At 39.7% G+C, this 19,883-nt stretch overlaps 1 protein-coding gene across 8 annotated transcripts in view; it reads right to left on the bottom strand.

Annotated features, from left to right (window-relative positions):
- Window positions 1–1,257: 1,257 nt before the first annotated feature.
- The window catches only part of JAM2 (junctional adhesion molecule 2), a 74,354-nt gene continuing 55,728 nt past the window's right edge, over window positions 1,258–19,883 (bottom strand). Inside the window, exons 5-10 of one of the 8 annotated variants that reach the window (XM_081557451.1) lie at window positions 19,426–19,628; window positions 17,031–17,130; window positions 14,259–14,366; window positions 12,429–12,444; window positions 6,069–6,111; window positions 1,258–4,403 (exon numbers count right to left, since the gene is read on the bottom strand). In XM_081557451.1, coding sequence (XP_081413577.1) covers window positions 4,371–4,403; window positions 6,069–6,111; window positions 12,429–12,444; window positions 14,259–14,366; window positions 17,031–17,130; window positions 19,426–19,628 — 503 coding nt within the window. In that variant the 3' untranslated portion in view covers window positions 1,258–4,370. Of the gene's footprint in view, window positions 4,404–6,068; window positions 6,142–12,428; window positions 14,044–14,224; window positions 14,367–17,030; window positions 17,131–19,425; window positions 19,629–19,883 lie in introns of all 8 variants that reach the window. The other 7 variants (XR_014073241.1, XR_014073259.1, XR_014073258.1 and 4 more) reach the window with 7 other exon arrangements.

Raw genomic sequence — 19,883 nt, 5'->3', positions numbered from 1 at the left:
AAAAGAGTGGGACGTAGCTGAGTAACTTAACACTTGAATTTCAGGCTAAGATGATTAGACCTAAGAAGAGTGAAAGCTTTTAGCAATGGGCTGGGACAAAAGTGAGAAGGGAGTTTATAAGGTTTAAGAGAGTAATCTGGCAGTAACTGATGGTGTGGGAGAGTGGGAGAATAGGGAACAAGAACCTACAGAATGGTGAGACTGAAATTGCTACTAAGGGAGGGGGTGATCAAGGGGGTAAGATATCAGAAGACAAAAGGTATGAGATAGTAGCAGGAGATAAAAGTAGTTAAAAATGTGCCAATGAATGATGGAATCTGAATAAATAGGTTAAAAACTGATTAAAGATTGGGTGGTAGTAATATAATTTAAATGTATTTATCATGGTCAGCTTCAATCTTGAAAAAAAGAGTAAGGATTTGAGTATCTGTGGGGAGGGGATAAAATGATTCACCATGACACTTTTTTTTTTAATGGATTTGTAGCGTTTTTAAAAACCTTTTTGGCTGCACCATGTGGCTTGTAGGGTCTTAGTTCCCTGACCAGGGATTGAACCCAGGGCCCCTAGCAGTGAAAGCTCCAAGTCTTAACCACTGGGCCACCAGGGAATTCCCCATCATGACTCTAACCTGGGTAGGAGGACAAAGCGTCACAGGCTGTGAGATTAGACAGGAGTGGATGGGCCAGAGGTTACTGAGGATGAAAGGAAGGTGTCCTTGGAGAAAAGAATCTGAGACTGTAAAAGGAAGGAATGCTGGGGCAGAGAAAAAACATCTTGTGCAGAACATTCTGGATCAGATGGACCTGGGTCACACTGACTCTGCCTCTTCGGTTGGTTTTGTAAACTTGGCAGTCGTTGACTCAGTTCATCTCGTTTCCTCATCTGTAAAATGAGGACATTGCCCTCTTTTTATACAATAATTGAGGTGAATGAGATTTTATATACCCTCACCTCTATCCACCCAGCCTCCACAACATATATAAAGTGTTCAATAAATAGTTTCGGCATTGTATTTTCAGAGCATTTTTTCAGCACTGGAGAAGCTGGCAGGTACCCAGACGTAAGACTCTCATCTTGAGCAGCTAAAGCTTCAGCTTTGTAGCTACAGACAGTAAGAGGGAGTAGTTTCCTGGGTTTCACTAAACAACAATAGGTGGATGACTCTTCCCTGCACCATTAAATGGGCTAAAAAATTGAACATATTCTGCTATTTTTAATGTAGACTCTAATCAGACAAAACCAACTGTGAGATGAAGGAAGCTCTTTGTAAGGCTGTATTGAAAAACAATTGTTCCAGATTTAGTTAGGTTAAACTCCCCACTAAAAATAAATCTAGTTACAACAGTCAATGATATAATCAAAACAAAAGTTGCTATTAGATTCTAGAGCCCTAACTTTTATACAACACAATTTTACTTCACGGAAACAAAAAGTGCTCTAAGAATTATAATGATAAATGTTTTGTTTTTAATACTTGTCCACTGGCAGTTGGGAAACTCTGCACGTGAGCCAGATCCTGACTGCTTGCTGTTTATCAGTCAGTCAGTTCAGTTGCTCAGTCGTGTCCGACTCTTTGCAACCCCATGGACTGCAGCACGCCAGGCTTCCCTGTCCATCACCAACTCCTGGAGCTTGCTCAAACTCATGTCCATCAAGTTAGTGATGCCATCCAACCATCTCATCCTCTGTCGTCCCTTCTGCCTTCAGTCCTTCCCAGCATCAGGGTCTTTTCCAATTAGTCAGTTCTTCACATAACGTGGCCGAAGTATTGCAGCTTCAGCTTCAACATCAGTCCTTCCAATGAATATTCAGAGCTGATTTCTTTTAGGATTGACTGGTTTGATTTCCCTGCAGTCTAAGGGACTCGCAAGAGTCTTCTCCAACACCACAGTGCAAAAGTATCAATTCTTTGGCACTCTGCCTTCTTTATGGTCCAACTCTCACATCCATACATGACTAATGGAAAAACCATAGCTTTGACTAGACAGACCTTTGTCGGCAAAGTAACGTCTCTGCTTTTTAATATGCTGTCTAGGTTTGTCATAGCTTTTCTTCCAAGGAGAAAGTGTCTTTTAATTTCATGGCTGCAGTCACCATCTGCAGTGATTTTGGAGCCCAAGAAAGTAAAAGTCTGTCACTCTTTCCATTGTTTCCCCATCTATTTGCCATGAAGTGATGGCACCAGATTTGTTTTTTGAATGTTAAGTTTTAAGCCAACTTTTTCACTTTCCCTCTCATCATCCCTTTCTTTAGTTCCTCTTTGCTTTCTGCCTTAAGAGTGGTGTCACTCTTTTCCATTAGCATATCTGAGCTTATTGATATTGCTACCCTCAATAGCTTACTGTTTATGAAATAACACAAATGAGACCATTTTTAAAAATTATTGTTATGGCTGCTTTCATGTTCCAATGGCATGAAAAATGGCAGAGCTGAGTACCGTCCAGGCAGTTGTAGCAGGAACCATATGGCCTTGTATGGTTTGAACTATCTACTTCTTGGCCCTTTACTGAAAATGTTGGAAGGGTGAGAATTCTGGTGAGAATCACTGAATGTCACAGACTAGTGACATGTCCAGGCATATATTCTGCTCTTGGTGAGGACTTAATCCAGTTGTCAGTCCAGTGAATCCTAGGGATTTGCTAGGGTCACAAAGAGTCGGACTCGACTGAAGCAGCTTAAGCACACACTGAGCACAAAGAGTGAACTCCCTTTAAAAGGAGCTTGAAATGTGAAAGTGTTAGTCGCTCAGTCATGTCCGACTCTTGGGGATCCCATGAGCTGTAGCTCCTCTGTCCATGGAATTCTCCAGGCAAGAATACTGGAGTGGGTAGCCATTCCCTTCTCCAGGGGATCTTCCCGACCCAGGGATTGAACCCAGATCTCCAGCACTGCAAGCAGATTCTTTACCATCTGAGTCACCAGGGTCTGTTGTCCAAAAGCAGCTTGCTGCTGCTGCTGCTAAGTCGCTTCAGTTGTGTCCAACTCTGTGCAACCCCATAGATGGCAGCCCACCAGGCTCCTTTGTCCCTGGGATTCTCTAGGCAAGAATACTGGATTGGGTTGCCATTTCCTTCTCCAAAAGCAGCTTAACCATGTTCAAAATTGTCAAAGGTAGTGAGGAACCTTTTCATCTAGATTTGCCTAGAACTGGGAATGCCCTAGCCATATTGTTTTTTCAATATGAGTTGAATAATCAAAATAAGTTCTAGATGATTATTCTTAACACAATTTAATTGCTCTCCTATTACATGGATCATTGGAATTTTCACTTTGTAACACTAGCTGGAGGTCTTCATGATCTATCAGTTCAGAAACCAGATGATCAGACCCATTTTTTCATTTCATTTCTCCTGTGTCTTCTATGTATCAAGTGTGGCACAGGGTGCCAGGAACCACAGGGAACTCAAGCTGTTTCATCTCATTTTACTGGTTAGACAACCACTCCTCCCCTCCACATCCCTGACTTTGCCGTAAGAAGGCCTGGCAGAGCACTGGCCATAACAGCAAGGGACTTGGCCGAATGCAAAATTTCACCGTTCGGTCTTTAGAGACAGATATGAATGAAGTCACCATCACGCAGAGACAGGTATCGACAGGGTTATGTGCATCGGCTCCAGTGGCGAGTTCTGATGTCAAGGTCCCCTTCAAAGGAGTCTCAGGGGAGGGAAATGGCAACAACCAGCTCTGAGGGTGAAATAAGACCCTTGGGTTTGAGTCTCAAAATGATGTTTAATGAAATCCAGGACACACACCAGGTAAGTGAGCTCTGGAATTAGGTATTTTTCTTCATGTTGCTTGTGGTTCTCAGAAATGAAAGTAAACACAGAGTGAAATCCTTGGGTATGAGACCCATTCTGCCATCATTCTGTGACTAGATTAGTGATAAACGAGCAGCAGAATAAGGATTAGATAAGAGGAAAAGGAGGATTCTGGCAGGAATGAGACCAGAGGCTCCTTTTGTGTCTGTCAGAGTATTTTTCTGAACCCTCTAAATCACACTCTCACAGAGGGTGCATGTAGCTGATATTTTCATACTCTCTGGATTAATTTCACAACCAGAATGATATATTTTAGTAACTTTTGCTAGAAGTTAGGATATTTAACATTTCACAAGCCCCAGAATATTACAAAGTATTTTGATTCCTTTACCTCTGTTAAGACACGAGAAGCCAGATTTGTATTTTAGGTGCTGACAGAACTATTTGTATAAAAATTTCAAGTGATTTAGCAGTCATACAGATTATAATGCAATACCAGTTTCATATCCTCATGTACCTCTTTGCGAATGTAAGACAAAGCAGAGTTTTATAATCTTTTAATAACTTGTGCAACAACTGTAATTTTGGTGTATCGCCAAGGTAGGATTCCTTTAAATTATAAAGGATTTTGTGTGCTTGAAATTCTAGAAAAAGAAAGAAAAATCAAGTTTAAATATGATGTATTAATTCATATATTAAGAAATATAGAAATCTTACGAGTACAAAGATATACCCATTATGAGAATCTTGAAGGTACAAACCAAATAGATTTAATTAAAATCTATTTTTAATTAAATCTATTTTATGGGCAGTTAAATAATTAAATATTAGGAAACAAATCTCTGAAACTCTGCCTAAAGAGTAAAGAAGTAGGAATGGGAATCTGAGCAGGAGAAATCTTGTTTGCTAGGAGGATGCTACTGGCACACAGCAAGTGGGGGTCAGGTGCTCCCACACCTTCTACAATACACAGGACAGCCCCCCACAACAAAGAATTATGTGAAATTACAAAAATTAATTAGACAAGCCTTAGAAGAAACTGTTGTTTCTTATATAAATTCTTGTCTAAGAATTAGAAGAGCGTGTCAGTAGTGCCAAGTTTGAGAAACTCTGCTCTAGGGCAGAACTCGAACTGGAGACTCTAGTTCTCAGCTAATGAAGGCAGCGAAGAGGAAGACCAAGAAAAAGAGTGAGGCTTCTGTTCTTCCATCTCAGCCACCATCTCTTCTGGTTTGGTATGATGAGATTATTTTATTCCACACTCAAGGAGTATTTTTCTACAAACTATAGGAGCAAATATGGAGTTCCATGTTGCTTGTCTTCTATGGAACAACAGGCTTCAGTATTGTAAACCACAAAATAAAGTGACTTCCACGATAGATTCTGGAGTAGACAATTTTTTAAATCTTTGGTAGAAAAAACTGTGGGTTAGTACATAGGTCTCAAAGGTTAGTGCCTAACAGAGTCACTGAAGTGTTTAAAAAACTGATATCCATGCCCCACCCCAAGCTCTACTGAAAGGAAATATAAGTGAATCCCTGCAGAGTGTACTAAGGAATTTAGGGAAGCAGCACTCCACTTGTCAAGGAAGGAATTCGACTTCAAAAACATGGGAAACCTCCCTCCTCCCACTGCATTCCTGGAAGCTAGTCCAGAAGGCTGACTAGCCATCCAAAGAGCTACAAAATCTGAGCAATGATCGTACTGACTGCTTCTCTGGAGTGCTTACTAATCAAAAGTACACGAGGGTCCAAACGTCCAAATTATGTTCCCTTAACCATCTGAGTTCGATAATTCTTGCATCTTTTCAAGGAGTTCTGAAATCTTCCTTTCTGCAGAAGCAGAGGACATTTCATACCCCTTAAATTTCCAAGAGCTTTGAGTAACCACAGGAGAGTCCTGGACCCACAGATCTGCTGGGAGCCATCTGCTCGGTCAAGCTGACAAGAATCAAGGTACCTGGGACTCAGCTTGGCCATCGTCATCCTGTGAGAAGCGTGTCCTAATTTCCTCATCTATAAAATGGAGCTGACGATGCAGGATCTAATGATGCTAAGAAGGCTGACTAACAATAGAGAACATCAGGACAGAAAATAATGGGATGGGAAAGCCCCACTGCTCTACAAATGCAGCCATCCCAGGCAGGGGATGGGAGCTAACATTTATTTAGTTCCTTCTGAAGACCAATGGTAGACATGGGTACAAGGCATATTAAATGCAGAAATCCATCAATTCCGTACAATTAATTCACTTCCCTGCCTGACTCCCTAAACACATTTATTCTATAAATATGCTTTAAAAATACTCACATTTTCACTCATGGTAGTGGCTTTAGATGCAGAACTACTCTTCCTGTTTGTGGAATATAAAAAAGAACATTTACTACATTATTGCTTCCAATTCCAAAATACATATCCTCTTTCAGTTAATGCTACCTCCATACATTTTTCTCAACAGGAAGAAGAAAATTTATCTTAGCCAGGTATAAAAAGCCCCAGCAATCCTAACCGGATTTCTTATATTTATAGAAAATATTCACAGAGAAAAGCATGCAACAATATATCAGTATGTGTGAAGCCCTGTGAATCTACTTGTAGCCTCAGGCTAGATACTAACAAAGTTTGCAGAATATGCAAACCAGAGACTTACTGACTTTTAACTCACCAATTCATCACGATTTAACATTTTGAAAGCTTGATCATTACAACCTCAAATTTCATTTTTTCCATGGAAAAAAGGTTTACACAGTGACTACTGTTTCAGTTATCTGTTATGGGCTGCATTGTATTCCCACCACATACTCATAGGTTCAAGTCCCAATTCCCCCCAGCACCGCAGAATGTGACTGTACTTGGAGACAGGGTCTTTAAAAAGGTAATTAAATTAACTAAACTAATTAGAGTGGGCCCTAATCCAATATGTCTGATATCCTTATAAGAAGAGGAAATTTAGACATAAACATGGATGGAGGGAAGACCATGTGAAGACAGGGAGAGCACCATCTTTAAGTCAAGGAAAGAGGTCTGGGCTTCTAGATCCCAGAACTATGAGAAAATAAACTTCTATTGTTTAAACCGCTAGTCTATGGCACTTTTAAGACAGCTCTAGCAGGCTAATGCAACATCCGATTCATTATCCAACACATTTTGAGGGAGATGGATTTGACAAATAGGAGACGTATCTAGGAATAAAGATATTTTCTCCCAGATTACTGCCTGGGTTAATAGCCACACTGTGATTCAATGAAAGATAATAACCTCCCTCACCATGGTGTGGTCAGCCTTTCTCCATATATAAGATGATGTCTCTCCTCTGTTCATAACCCTCCCTACAATTACTTTCCATTTTAATAAAAGCAGGAATCTTCACAATTGCCTGGGGTTTGTGGCTATATCATCAGGCTACTCTGCTTTCCCAAGGTCACCCCTGAACTAACTAAGGCTAAGCCCTGCTAACTCGGACCTCACCCTGGGCTTGTCCTGGGATGCTATGGGGCTCAAAGATCAGCGTTGAGGAGCAAATCTAGGAACAGAAAATCAATGGCATTTGAAGCCATGGTGGCTGAGAAGGGAAGAATGCCCATACACTCCAGGTTGGGTCTGACATTTCCATACATACAAGGACAGTGACAAATCAGTTGCACATAAACTGGAGACTGTGGTGATCTCATACAGACCTCATGCACCAATGACTCCTAAATTTCTAACTCTAGTTAAGAAGAGTGAAAGTGCTAATCGCTCAGTTGTGTCTGACTCTTTGCGACCCCATGGACTGTAGCTCACCAGGCTCCTATGTCCATGGAATTCTCCACATAAGAATACTGGAGTGGGTTGCTGTTCTCTTCTTGAGGGGATCTGACCCAGGGATCAAACCTGGGTCTTCTGTATTGCAGGCAGATTTTTTACCATCTGAGCCACCAGGGAAGCCCTGGTCAACTCCAGTTAAGATGCTTCCTTAACTCCAAATTCATATACTCAGTTACTCACTAACTAGCTCTACTTGGAAGTATAATAGACATCTCAAATGTTAAAATTCCAAAGCACTCCTGAGGTCTCCACCTACCCTCAACCCCACTCTCCAACATGCTTCTCCCAAAACCTTTCACACTTCAGTAAACCTTTCACACTTCATTCTTCCCAGACCTTGAAGCCATCTCTGATTTTTTTCTTCTTCTCAGAGCCTACATCCAATCAGAAAATTAATCAAAAGAGATTCAGAATACCATCACCAACTGATCACAGCCCTGTCTAACTCAGTGAAACTATGAGTCATGTGATGTAGGGCCACCCAAGACGGACAGGTCATGGTGGAGAGTTCTGACAAAATGTGGTCCACTGGAGAAGGGAATGGAAAACCACTTCAATATTCTTGCCTTAAGAACCCCATGAACAGTATTAAAAGGCAAAAAGATAGGAAACTGAAAGATGAACTCCTTAGGTCGGTAGGTGCCCACTATGCTACTGGAGATCAGTGGAGAAATAACTTCAGAAAGAATGATGGGATGGAGCGAAAGCAAAAACAACACCCAGTTGTGGATGTGAATGGTGATGAAAGTAAAGTCTGATGCTATAAAAAACAATATTGCATAGGAACCTGGAATGTTAGGTCCATGAATCAAGGCAAATTGGAAGTGGTCAAACAGGAGATGGCAAGAGTGAACATTGACATTTTAAGAATCAGTGAACTAAAATGGACTGGAATGGGTGAGTTTGACTCAGATGACCATTATATCTACTTCAGTGGGCAAGAATCCCTTAGAAGAAATGCAGTAGCCCTCATAGTCAACGAAAGAGTCAGAAATGCAGTACTTGAATGCAATCTCAAAAACAATAGAATGATCACTGTTAGTTTCCAAGGCAAACCATTCAATATCACAGTAATCCAAGTCTATGCCCCAACCAGTAATGCTGAAGAAGCTGAGGTTGAATGGTTCTATGAAGACCTACAAGACCTTCTAGAACTAACACCCACAAAAGATGCCCTTTTCATTATAGGGGACTGGAATGCAAAAGTAGGAAGTCAAGAGATACCTGGAGTAACAGGCAAATTTGGCCTTCGAGTACAGAATGAAGCAGGGCAAAGGCTAACAGAGCTTTGCCAAGAGAATGCACTGATCATGGCAAACACTCTCTTCCAAACACACAAGAGAAGACTCTACACATGGACATCACCAGATGGTCAACACCGAAATCAGATTGATTATATTCTTTGTAGCCAAAGATGGAGAAGTTCTATACAGTCAGCAAAAACGAGACCAGGAGCAGACTGTGGCTCAGATCATGAACTCCTTATTGCTAAATTCAGACTTAAATGGAAGAAAGTCGGGAAAACCAGTAGACTATTCAGGTATGACCTAAATCAAATCCCTTATGATTATACAGTGGAAGTGGCAAACAGATTCATGGGATTAGATCTGATAGACAGAGTGTCTGAAGAACTATGGACAGAGGTTCGTGACGTTGTACAAGAGGCAGTGATCAAGACCATCCCCAAGAAAAAGAAATGCAAAAAAGGCAAAATGATTGTCTGAGGAGGCCTTACAAATAGCTGAGAAAAGAAGAGAAGCTAAAGGCAAAGGAGAAAAGGAAAGATATACTCATTTAAATCCAGAGTTCTAAAGAATAGCAAGGAGAGATAAGAAAGCCTTCCTCAGTGATCAATGCAAAGAAAGAGAGGAAAACAATAGAATGGGAAAGACTAGAGTTCTCTTCAAGAAAATCAGAGATACCAAGGGAACACTTCATGCAAAGATGGGCACAATAAAGGACAGAAATGGTGTGGACCTAACAGAAGCAGGAGATATTAACAAGAGGTGGCAACAGTACACAGAAGAAGTACACAAAAAAGGTTTTCATGACCCAGATAACCACGATGGTGTGATCACCCACCTAGAGCCAGACATCCTGGAATGTGAAGTCAAGTGGGCCTTAGGAAGCATCACTACGAACAGAGCCAGTGGAGGTGATGGAATTCCAGTTGAGCTATTTCAAATCTTAAATGATGATGCTGTGAAAGTGCTGCACTCAATATGTCAGCAAATTTGGAAAACTCAGCAGTGGCCACAGGGCTGGAAAAGGTCAGTTTTCATTTCAATCCCAAAGAAAGGCAATGCCAAAGAATGTTCAAACTACCGCACTATTGAACTCATCTCACATGCTAGCAAAGTAATGCTCAAAATTCTCCAAGCCAGGCTTCAACAGTATGTGAACTGTGAACTTCCAGATGTTCAAGCTCGATTTAGAAAAGGCAGAGAAACCAGAGATTAAATTGCCATCATCTGCTGGATCATCGAAAAAGCAAGAGAGTACCAGAAAAACATCTACTTCTGCTTTATTGACTATGCCAAAGCCTTTGACTGTGGATCACAACAAATTGGAAAATTCTTAAAGAGATGGGAATATCAGACCACCTGACCTGCCCCCTGTGAAATGTGTATGCAAGACAAGCAACAGTTAGAACTGGACATGGAACAACAGCCTGGTTCCAAATCGGGAAAGGAGTACGTCAAGACTGTATATTGTCACCCTGCTTATTTAACTTACATGCAGAGTACATCATGTGAAATGCCAGGCTGGATGAAGCGCAAGCTGGAATCAAGATTGCTGGGAGAATTATCACTAACCTCAGATATGCAGATGACACCACTCTTATGACAGAAAGAGAAGAAGAACTAAAGAGCCTCTTGATGAAAATGAAAGAGGAGAGTGAAAAAGCTGGCTTAAGACTCAACATTTAGAAAACTAAGACCATGGCATCTGGTCCCATCACTTCATGGCAAATAGATGGGGAAACAATGGAAATAGTGATAGACTTTATTTTTTTGGGCCCCCAAATCACTGCGATTGGTGATTGCAGCCATGAAATTAAAAGATGCTTGCTGCTTGGAAGAAAAGCTATGACCAACCTAGACAGCATATTAAAATACAGAGACATTACTTTACCAACAAAGGTCTGTACAGTCAAAGCTATGATTTTTCCAGAAGTCATGTATGGATGTGAGAGTTGGACCATAAAGCTGATCACCGAAGAATTGATGCTTTTGAACTATGGTATTGGAGAAGACTCTTGAGAATCCTTTGGACTGCAAGGAGAGACAGCCAATCCTAAAGGAAATCAGTCCTGAATATTCATTGAAAGAACTGATGCTGAAGCTGAAACTCCAATACTTTGGCCACCTGATGGGAAGAACTGACTCACTGGGAAAGACCCTGATGCTGGGAAAGATTGAAGGCAGGAGGAGAAGGGGACGACAGAGGATGAGACGGTTGGATGGCATCACCGACTTGATGGACATGAGTTTGAGTAAGCTCTGGGAGTTGGTGATGGACAGGGAAGCCTGGCGTGCTGCAATCCAGGGGGTCGCAAAGAGTCAAACATGACTGAGTTACTGAACTGACTGACCATCACTTCTCGACAATGTTGACACCATCATTTTGGGAGTATCTGCCATCTTCTCTCGTCTAGATTATTTAGTAATTAACTAACTGGTCTCTCTCCTTTCTCCGCCCTTTGTCACCTTTACAGTTTATTCTCAACAGAGCAGCCAGTGTGAGTTTTAAGAATTAAGTGCGAAGATGCTACCTCTCTGCTCAAGGTTCTCTGATGATATCCCATCTTACTCAGAGCCAAAGCCAAACTTCTGCCGGGAAGAGGTTGTGTGTAATCTGTAATCTGCCGCCACTACACCACTGTGCTCACTCAGTAGTGAGTACTGTGAACAACTCAAGTTGTTCTCACTCTGTTCCAACCACACTGATCCCCTTATTGTTCCTCAGAGACTCCAGACATGCCCAGCCTTTCCCCTTGTTCTCTCCTTTCTGCTTGAACACGCTTCTCACGCTCATCTGCATGACTCACTCCCTCCTTCAGACCTTCTCAGATGTGCCCTCATCAGCAAGGCCCCCCCTAACCACCTATTTACAAGGACAATCTCCACTCCTTCCCTCCATTCTCTGTTCTCTTACCCACTTAATTTTTCTCCATTATACTTATCACAACCTGACATACTTATTTGTTTACTTTCTGCCTTCCTCTACTAGAATGTAAGCTCCATGGGACAGAGGGGTTTTTTGGTCTGTTTTGTTCACTGCTGTGTTACCAGTCCCTAGGACAGGGTTGGACACATAATTGGTATCCAATTAAATGTAAAATTGACTGCTAAAGAAAATTTTATTTGAACATTTTAAATTTAGAGAAACATAGAAAAAAAGATTTTTTCAAGTAGTACTGGGCAAATGCCTAAGAAGTCAAATCGGTGACTCTATTTCTTCTCTGGAGGCTCAGACGGTAAAGAATCCGCCTGCAGTGAGGGATGCCTGGGTTTGATTCCTGGGTTGGGAAGATCCCCTGAAGAAGAGCATGGCAACCCACTTCAGTATTCTTGCCTGGAGAATCCCACGGACACAGAAACCTGGCAGGCTACAGTCCATGGGGTCGCAAAGAGTCAGACACGACTGAGTGACTAAGCATAGCACATTTCTCTTCTAGATAATTAAACATCATTGACAAGTAGACATGAAGCGGGATGTGTTCCTTGATGAATCCAAGTCACTGCCCAAAGATTTAAACCCTCATAAATAACCCAACTTCCCACTTTTTGACTTTAAACAGATGATTAACAAAAAAGCAGTTGATATGGGGGAAAGCATGCATTAAGAAAGTATACTTACTGGAAAGATGTTTCTTCTACAAAAGAGTAAGTAAATATCATTAATATAAGAATTAATAGGGTATGATACAGAGTCATATAAAAATGAGTTTGGAATTAATTCCTTGTTTCAATTTTGATTCTCACTTGCTGACATTTATACTTTCTAAATGGAGGGTTGGCAAACTTTTTCTGTAAGGGCCCACAAGGTAAATATTTTAGGCTTTGTGGGCAAAGAGGTAAAATCAAAGATGTTAAGTAGGTACTAACATAACAAAAGAGAAAACAAATTTCCAAAAATTTTTATCAATGAATTAAGAATCATAATATAACTGAATCACTTTGTTGTATACCTGAAACTAATGTAATACTGTTAATCGACTGTACTCCAATATAAGATGAAAAGATGAAAAGTAAAAAAAAAAAGCACCTGCATTTTTTTTGCCAAGTACTTACAGATTTTTCTCAAGTAACTTTCAATAAACCCACTGACATAAAAAAATAATAATCAAAATCTAGTAATACAGGTCTACTAATTAGAAGCATGGAATTCTTTTAGGGGGATATTTTTCTTAATTGGTATTCAACAGTAGTTCCCTGTTATCAGATAGATTGTAAAGTTTATTTGCAAAAAGTATTCTTAGCTTGTGGTCCATAGAAAAATCAAGTGGCAGACCAGATCTGGTCCATGAGTCACAGTTTGCCAATCCCTTCTGAAATGCAAGTTCAAGAAAACAACTCTCCTAGAGAGGTTTTCTGCTAGATGAAAATGAGAGTAACATTCCTAGCTAATGAACTAATAATATTCACAAAAAATCGTTACGTAATTCATTATTTTAAGAAAAACTGTTTACCAAATCTTTAATAAAAATACTCGGACAGACATCCTTTGCAGGTAGAGATAAGAGATGACAAGAATTTTAATGAGCAATCTAATCTGTCTGTATTTCCATGGATGACCAGCAGGGGGACTCAGCCGGTTTACATTACACTGGACTGGATTGAAACACCGTACAAAGGAACAGCTATTTATTAACTCACAGAGCAGTTATTTTTAATAACAGGGAGTATCCTTGAAACCACATTCATGAAAACATTTTACAATACATATTTATAGGTATCATTAGAAACTCCCTTTAAATTTAAGTTTTATTTTGGTATAAAAAAATGTTTAAACCTAATTTCCAAAAGTAGTGTTAACCATAAAATGGCTAGGAGTAAAGAAATGCATTAAGAGAATAAAGCACTTAAAAATCTCATCCATTTACCTCAAACCTACTGTATCACCAAATGCAAGCTCCAAGAGACCTAAACCCAAAGAAATCAAAACCTCAGAAGCAACTGGAATACAATAGGTTTCTAGGTTTTACTGAACAATTCTCTTCTAAATACATTTGTGCTAAATGTGACATTTAACATTCCATTGTTCTACACTGATAAAACATTTCACAGAGTTATTCCAATGAAATTTTTATCATAAAACTAGAAATTAGTTTACATCTTAAGAAGTACAATTCCTAACTTAAAAGGATCTTAAATACATGTACATGTGCTATAAATATCCACCCACGTTGCATCTCTTGGTATCGCTGCACTATGCCACTCCAGGGTGCCTCTCACATATTCCATGGTGTTTCCTGAAATGTTGCAATGAGACAGCTCTGTTTTTCCTCCCTATGTTTGCCACGATGCTTCATGACTCACCTGAGTGTCATCCTGAACATTTCCTACTGCAGGAAAGTTAACCAAAAATATTCTCCAGAGTTTGTTAGAACCTCTTAGGAGAAACAGTATCTCGGAAGAAAACTCAATATCCACAGAAGTTTTCTAGCAAAGATTGAAATTTACTTACTTGAAAAGTAGCCTTTCCTCTGAGCATAGCACACGCCAAGGCCACAGACAGAAATCACTAAAGCCACAATGACTACCGCTGCTATGATGCCACTTATGTTAAGATCATCTGGAATGCAAAACAATCCATGCAGAAACCCATGTCAAAAAGATGGACAGATGTAGTCATTCAACTGCAAAAGCTCGCAAAGCTCCCCTTTGAAGATACACCATAAACAACAGATAATTTCATACTCTTTAAGTTTGGTCAACTAACTCACTTACAGGACACGGTTCAAAATTGGCTGGAAATATTAACAGAACTAAGTTTTATAAGAATCTTTTATATTTGAAAAAGTCCTATGATCCAGAAATAAAATATAAATATATGGCATTCTCTTGCAGGCATTTGGAGATGTAATAATCCATATGATTAAATATCAGGTTACAAGTGAACTTTAAAGTTCAGTGAGTTCAAGTATTCTCAATACTACCCACCTTATGCCTTACTAAATAGAATGAAATAGTGTGTTCTTTCCTTATAAAAAAAAAAAAAGCCACGTTAAAAGGAGGGTATCATTATTCGGGCCGAAAGGAAAGAAACCACGTGCTTAGTGTGAAGTAGCATCTTCTGGAGCTGTACAATGAAGCAGGCTGGAAGTAATCAGCAAGCCTACGATTCACTTTCTTCTACACTTTACAAAGGATTGATTTAGAGTAGTCAACAGATCTGGTTTTGGTGACAAGTTCTTGGTGAGAATTCAAAAAGAAAACTGGAAATCAGACTTCATGAATTATGTATTTCCAAAGATGTGAATTCCAAATCAAGAATGTGAAACATCTAGGATTAAGGAATGAGCCTTAAACAAAGTAATGCTAACTTTTGAGTCAGCTTATATCAGAAAGTGTAGGTATGTGGAAATCATGTTCAAGTTGCTACTAGGACTGCAAGGAGATCCAACCAGTCCATCTTAAAGGAAATCAGTCCTGAATATTCATTGGAAGGACTGATGCTGAAGCTGAAGCTCCAATACTTTGGCCACCTGATGCAAAGAACTGACTCACTGGAAAAGACCGTGATGGTGGGAAAGATTGAAGGCAGGAGGAGAAGGGGATGCAGAGGATGAGACGGTTGTACCAACTCAATGGACATGAGTTTGAGTAAGTTCTGGGAGTTGGTGATGGACATGGAAGCCTGGCATGCTGCAGTCCATGGGGTCGCAAAGAGTTGGAACTGAACTGAACTAGGAAAACACAAAATTCTAAAATATATGTATTTATCTACTGCATGCTAGGAAAAAACCAACTAGTGTGTCAAAACTATGACTTCATAGATAATATTTCTTAAGATGAGGCTAAATTAGATATTGACATTAAATATGAGCATTTAAAGAAAAGAAAAAGGATGGATTTTTCTAATGACTCTAAAGCTGCATTGAGAGGGATATTTTCTGATAATTTAAGCAAATGCTCATGTCTGACTATAAATGTTTAACTCGTGAGTCAGTTAGGTGGATAGTATGTATACCTAACTTTCAAAAAGAACTGAAATTCAAACTTGTGGAAATTAGAGTATACTATTCAGTATCTTTCCTTTAGGATATCCTGAAGTCTAATAAGAATATGTTTTCTTTTAAAAAAAAAAAGATGCTAAGAGTTAACTGTACACAGTATGAATTACTGCCTACACATCTGCATACCTCAAAAAGCACCGAATAAATGAACTTCTGACCCCACAAAGCTGAAGACAATCTCCTGAATCAGGGGGAGCCCTCAGTATTCTGCTTTAGGGTGCAGCCCTCCAGGGTGACCTTTAACCCTGCGAGTGCCATCTCCAGCTCATCCCTATTACACAACCATTTTCAAGCGAATGACTTTCATACAAGAAAGAATTAAAACATTTTATTACAAATAAGACTGAAAAAAATTATCATGCTCACTCTGAAATTCATGCGATCTGAAAAGATTCTTGAATTCGAATTTTACTGGACTCTAAGAAGCTTATTTTATGTAATTTATATGAGTTATGTTTTACAGCTAACTAGATCCATAACTATAGTCAACATGTCTTGGGAGTTCCTGGCTGGCCTAGTGGTTAGGACTTGGCACTTTCATTGCTGTGTCCCAGGTTCAGTCTCTGGTTGGGGAACTGAGATCCCACAAGCCACACGGCACAGCCAAAAGACCCCCAAAAACAATAAAAAAAAGTCTTTTTAGTCTGCAATAAGTATAAACACAGTATTTTGGGGGACTGAAAAAATTAACAATTAAAATAGCCAATACTTAAGAGTGCTCATAATACATCAATGCTATTCTAACACTTTTGAATATTATTTTAATCTTCATACCAACTTTATGAGGACAGTATTTCACTGTTTCCATTTTGGGGAGACTGAGGCACAGAGGTTAACTAACTCACTCAAGAGCATGCAGTTCTTAAGCGGCAAAGCTGGAATTCAAATCCCTACTCCCAATCTTTGACCCCGAGCACTTTACAGGACTCTGAGCTTTTGTTTGAAAGAGGATTGCTCAGATGAGCATCTTATTTCAATAATTATTTGAAAAATTGAAAAATCTGTAAAATACAATGAGAAATATCCTTGGCTTGTTTGGAAGATGGATTAAAACCACATCTTTGCTTTTTTGTAACATTATGTCAAGCTGGTTCCCAATTATTCCCTCTGGTTTATCCTTCACGTGACTTAGCCTTTACCTATCTCTTGCTCCCTCCACCCTTAAATAACTGCACATTCTAACTGCAAACTCTTTGTGCCTCCCAATATTTCGTGCTTACCTACTTGCATTCGTTTCCCAGGACACCTGCGATGTCCAACAGAATTACGGGCTTCGCAGGAATATTCTCCACTGTCCAGTTTTGAAACAGTATTAAATTGCTATTCGTGGAAGAAAAAAATATATCTTTAAGCAATAACTCTATCAGTAGACTCCTAAAAGAACCTCATGTAATATATGTGCCTAGAACAGTCAGGGTTTTGACCTCTTTGAGGCCTTTTCCTCTCTCTTCTCTACTCACTGCCCACATCCCTCTTCTTTCTGCATCCTTCAACATGGTGGGATAGAAAGCTTTCTCTTGTGCATTCTCACTTTATGGAATCGTCAGTCCCAAGAACTAGACTCCTTTATATATTCACCATGAACTCAAAGCCAAGGTTTAGGTGTAAATAATAAGTTAGACTGAAACCAAAAATGATCTTCCAGCGCATAACTGGTGATTCAAAGGAAGTCGCTGTCATCCATCCACTGGAGTCTTTGTTTTGCTCATTTCTCAGAAAATAACCCATCCTGGCTCTGCCCTGGTGCACCCCTTTGACAGCACAGATATTTCAAGGGTTGGGGCTGAGGAAAGTGAATCTATATCATTTCAGACTCGCCTTAGGGTTTTTCATCACCTGCTTTGAGAAAAAATAAATTTGAAAAGTAAATATAGCCAAGTGTGACAGCAGGTTTGTTGCCCAGTTTCTCAGTGTTAAATCGCTCGGACCTGCTGACTAAGGCTGCTGACTTGGAAAGGGCCAGGGAGTCCTTCCTTATTGAGCAACCACACCCACTGATATGCTGATCCTTCAAGTCACTTTACCAATATGCTTTATTAGTCACCAGAAGATCTAGGTTTTAAGTGTTACTGTGCACTTGCAGATTGAAGGGGGGGAAAGAAACATTATACTCTCCTCTTAAAATTCATTAAAATTTTTATTACCATGCCTTCAAAACTCTCTGACAATGATTGTGGCAGTGATCCTGCACTGCTAAAAATGCAGCATTTTTAAGCTGACACATTACTTTGAATGAAAAAAAAAAAGTCTCAGATTTAATGATCTTCTTTTACTCCCACCTCGACCCTAAAAAGTCAGAGACAAGACAGTAAAATACCTTTATTTGTAAATGTCATTAACTTGAAAGAGCTTTTTTTAAAATAGGTTTCCATCAATATTCCTTAGAAAATCGTTTTGATCCATCAGTCTGGACTAAAGCTAAAGTATTAGATATTCAAGTCACAGAGTTTTTGATGAGCTAGTCATGGCAGAGTTTAATGACAGACATCCTATCACAGGTTGGCAATAGGCACTGTTCTCACATGGCTGGCACCAAGGTCAGGACATCCCCAAGTCTGATTTTTTTTTTTAATTTTTATTGTAGTACAGGTGATTTACAATATTGTGTTAGTCTCTGGTGTTCTTATACATACATATATATCTCTCTCTTTTTTCAGAATTTTTTCCCTTGTAGTTGATTACAAGATGTTGAATACAGTTCCCTGTGCTATACAGTAGGACCTTGTTGTTTATCTATTTTATGTATAGTAGCTTTGTATCTGCTGATCCCAAACTCCTAATTTATCCTTCCCTTTCCCCTTTGGTAACCACAAGTTTCCTTTCTATCTCTGTCAGTCTGTTTCTGTTTTGTAAATAAGTTCATTTGTATCATGTTTTAGATTCCACATATAAATGATGTCATATGATACTTGTCTTTGACTTATTTCACTCAGTATGAGAATATCTAGGTCCATCCATGTTGTTACAAATGGCATTATTTCATACACACACACACACACACACATATATACACACACATCACATCTACTTTATCCATTCATCTGTTGATGGACATTTTGGTTGCTTCTACATTTTGATTATTGTAAACAGTGCTTTTATGAACATTGGGGTGCATGCATCTTTTCAAGTTTGTTTTCTTCAGAAAACTATATGCCCTATGACATTGCTGGGTCATATGGTAGTTCTATTTTTAGTTTTTTAAGGAATCTCCATACTGTTTTCCATAGTGAATGAACCAATTTACATTTCCACCAATGGTGTAGGAGAATTCCCTTTCCCAAGAGAGTTTTCATGCATTTCCCTGAAATTATAAGTATGAGACGGCACTTAGTACCTTTCCAGGCCTGATCCATCATCATGACTGCATCTCAGCCTGCCTCAGGCCCTCGGTGCCAAGCTTTGTGTGCCAGGCTTCCTAGTTCTCTGTTTGTCTTCTCATCCCCTGTGGCAGCCTTTTCCATCACTTCTCTGTGTGACTCCATCCTTCCTGCTACCTTTTCCTCTCTCTACTTAATAAGCAATGGTATCAGCCCTCTACTCACATTATTTTAGTTCTAATAATTTTTTTTCCCAAATGCAAGACAGTTATTAGGCCAATGCTTAAAATGACCTTACCAGAGTTCCAGATTTTGTATTCATTGTGTATGAGCTGTTGGTGATTTGGGAGCCAAGTTTTGGGTTCTCTAACAAAGGGACGCCATTCTTAAACCACATGTATTCAGGAGCTGGGTTGCCTTCTTTGTCCTGACATCGCAGCTCTACCACAGTTCCACGCAGAGCAGAACTGGGTACTTCACATGATGGAACTGCCGGAGCCACTGAAGGTTGGAAGTCAAATGGCATTGGTTATTTACAAGCTGAACAAGTATGTTAACAGCCTGGCAAAGATGGACTTATTGGACATCTGTGATAGAGACTGGCTATTATTCAAGAGACCCACTTCCTTTCTTCACTAGCACACAGCTAGGCCACACTTGCCAGACCCCTTGCAGCCAGATGAGGTCACATGCATGAGTTCTAGCCCATGGAATGTGAGGAGAAGGCATACATGCTATTTCCAGTCTTAGAAAAGC

Source organism: Giraffa tippelskirchi, chromosome 2 (assembly GCF_054371585.1).
Source record: "Giraffa tippelskirchi isolate mGirTip1 chromosome 2, T2T-mGirTip1v1.2.pri, whole genome shotgun sequence".
In the NCBI taxonomy this organism is placed as follows: Eukaryota; Metazoa; Chordata; class Mammalia; order Artiodactyla; family Giraffidae; genus Giraffa; species Giraffa tippelskirchi.
Note: the sequence above shows the minus strand (reverse complement) of the source record. Positions and strands in the feature narration are given on the sequence as shown.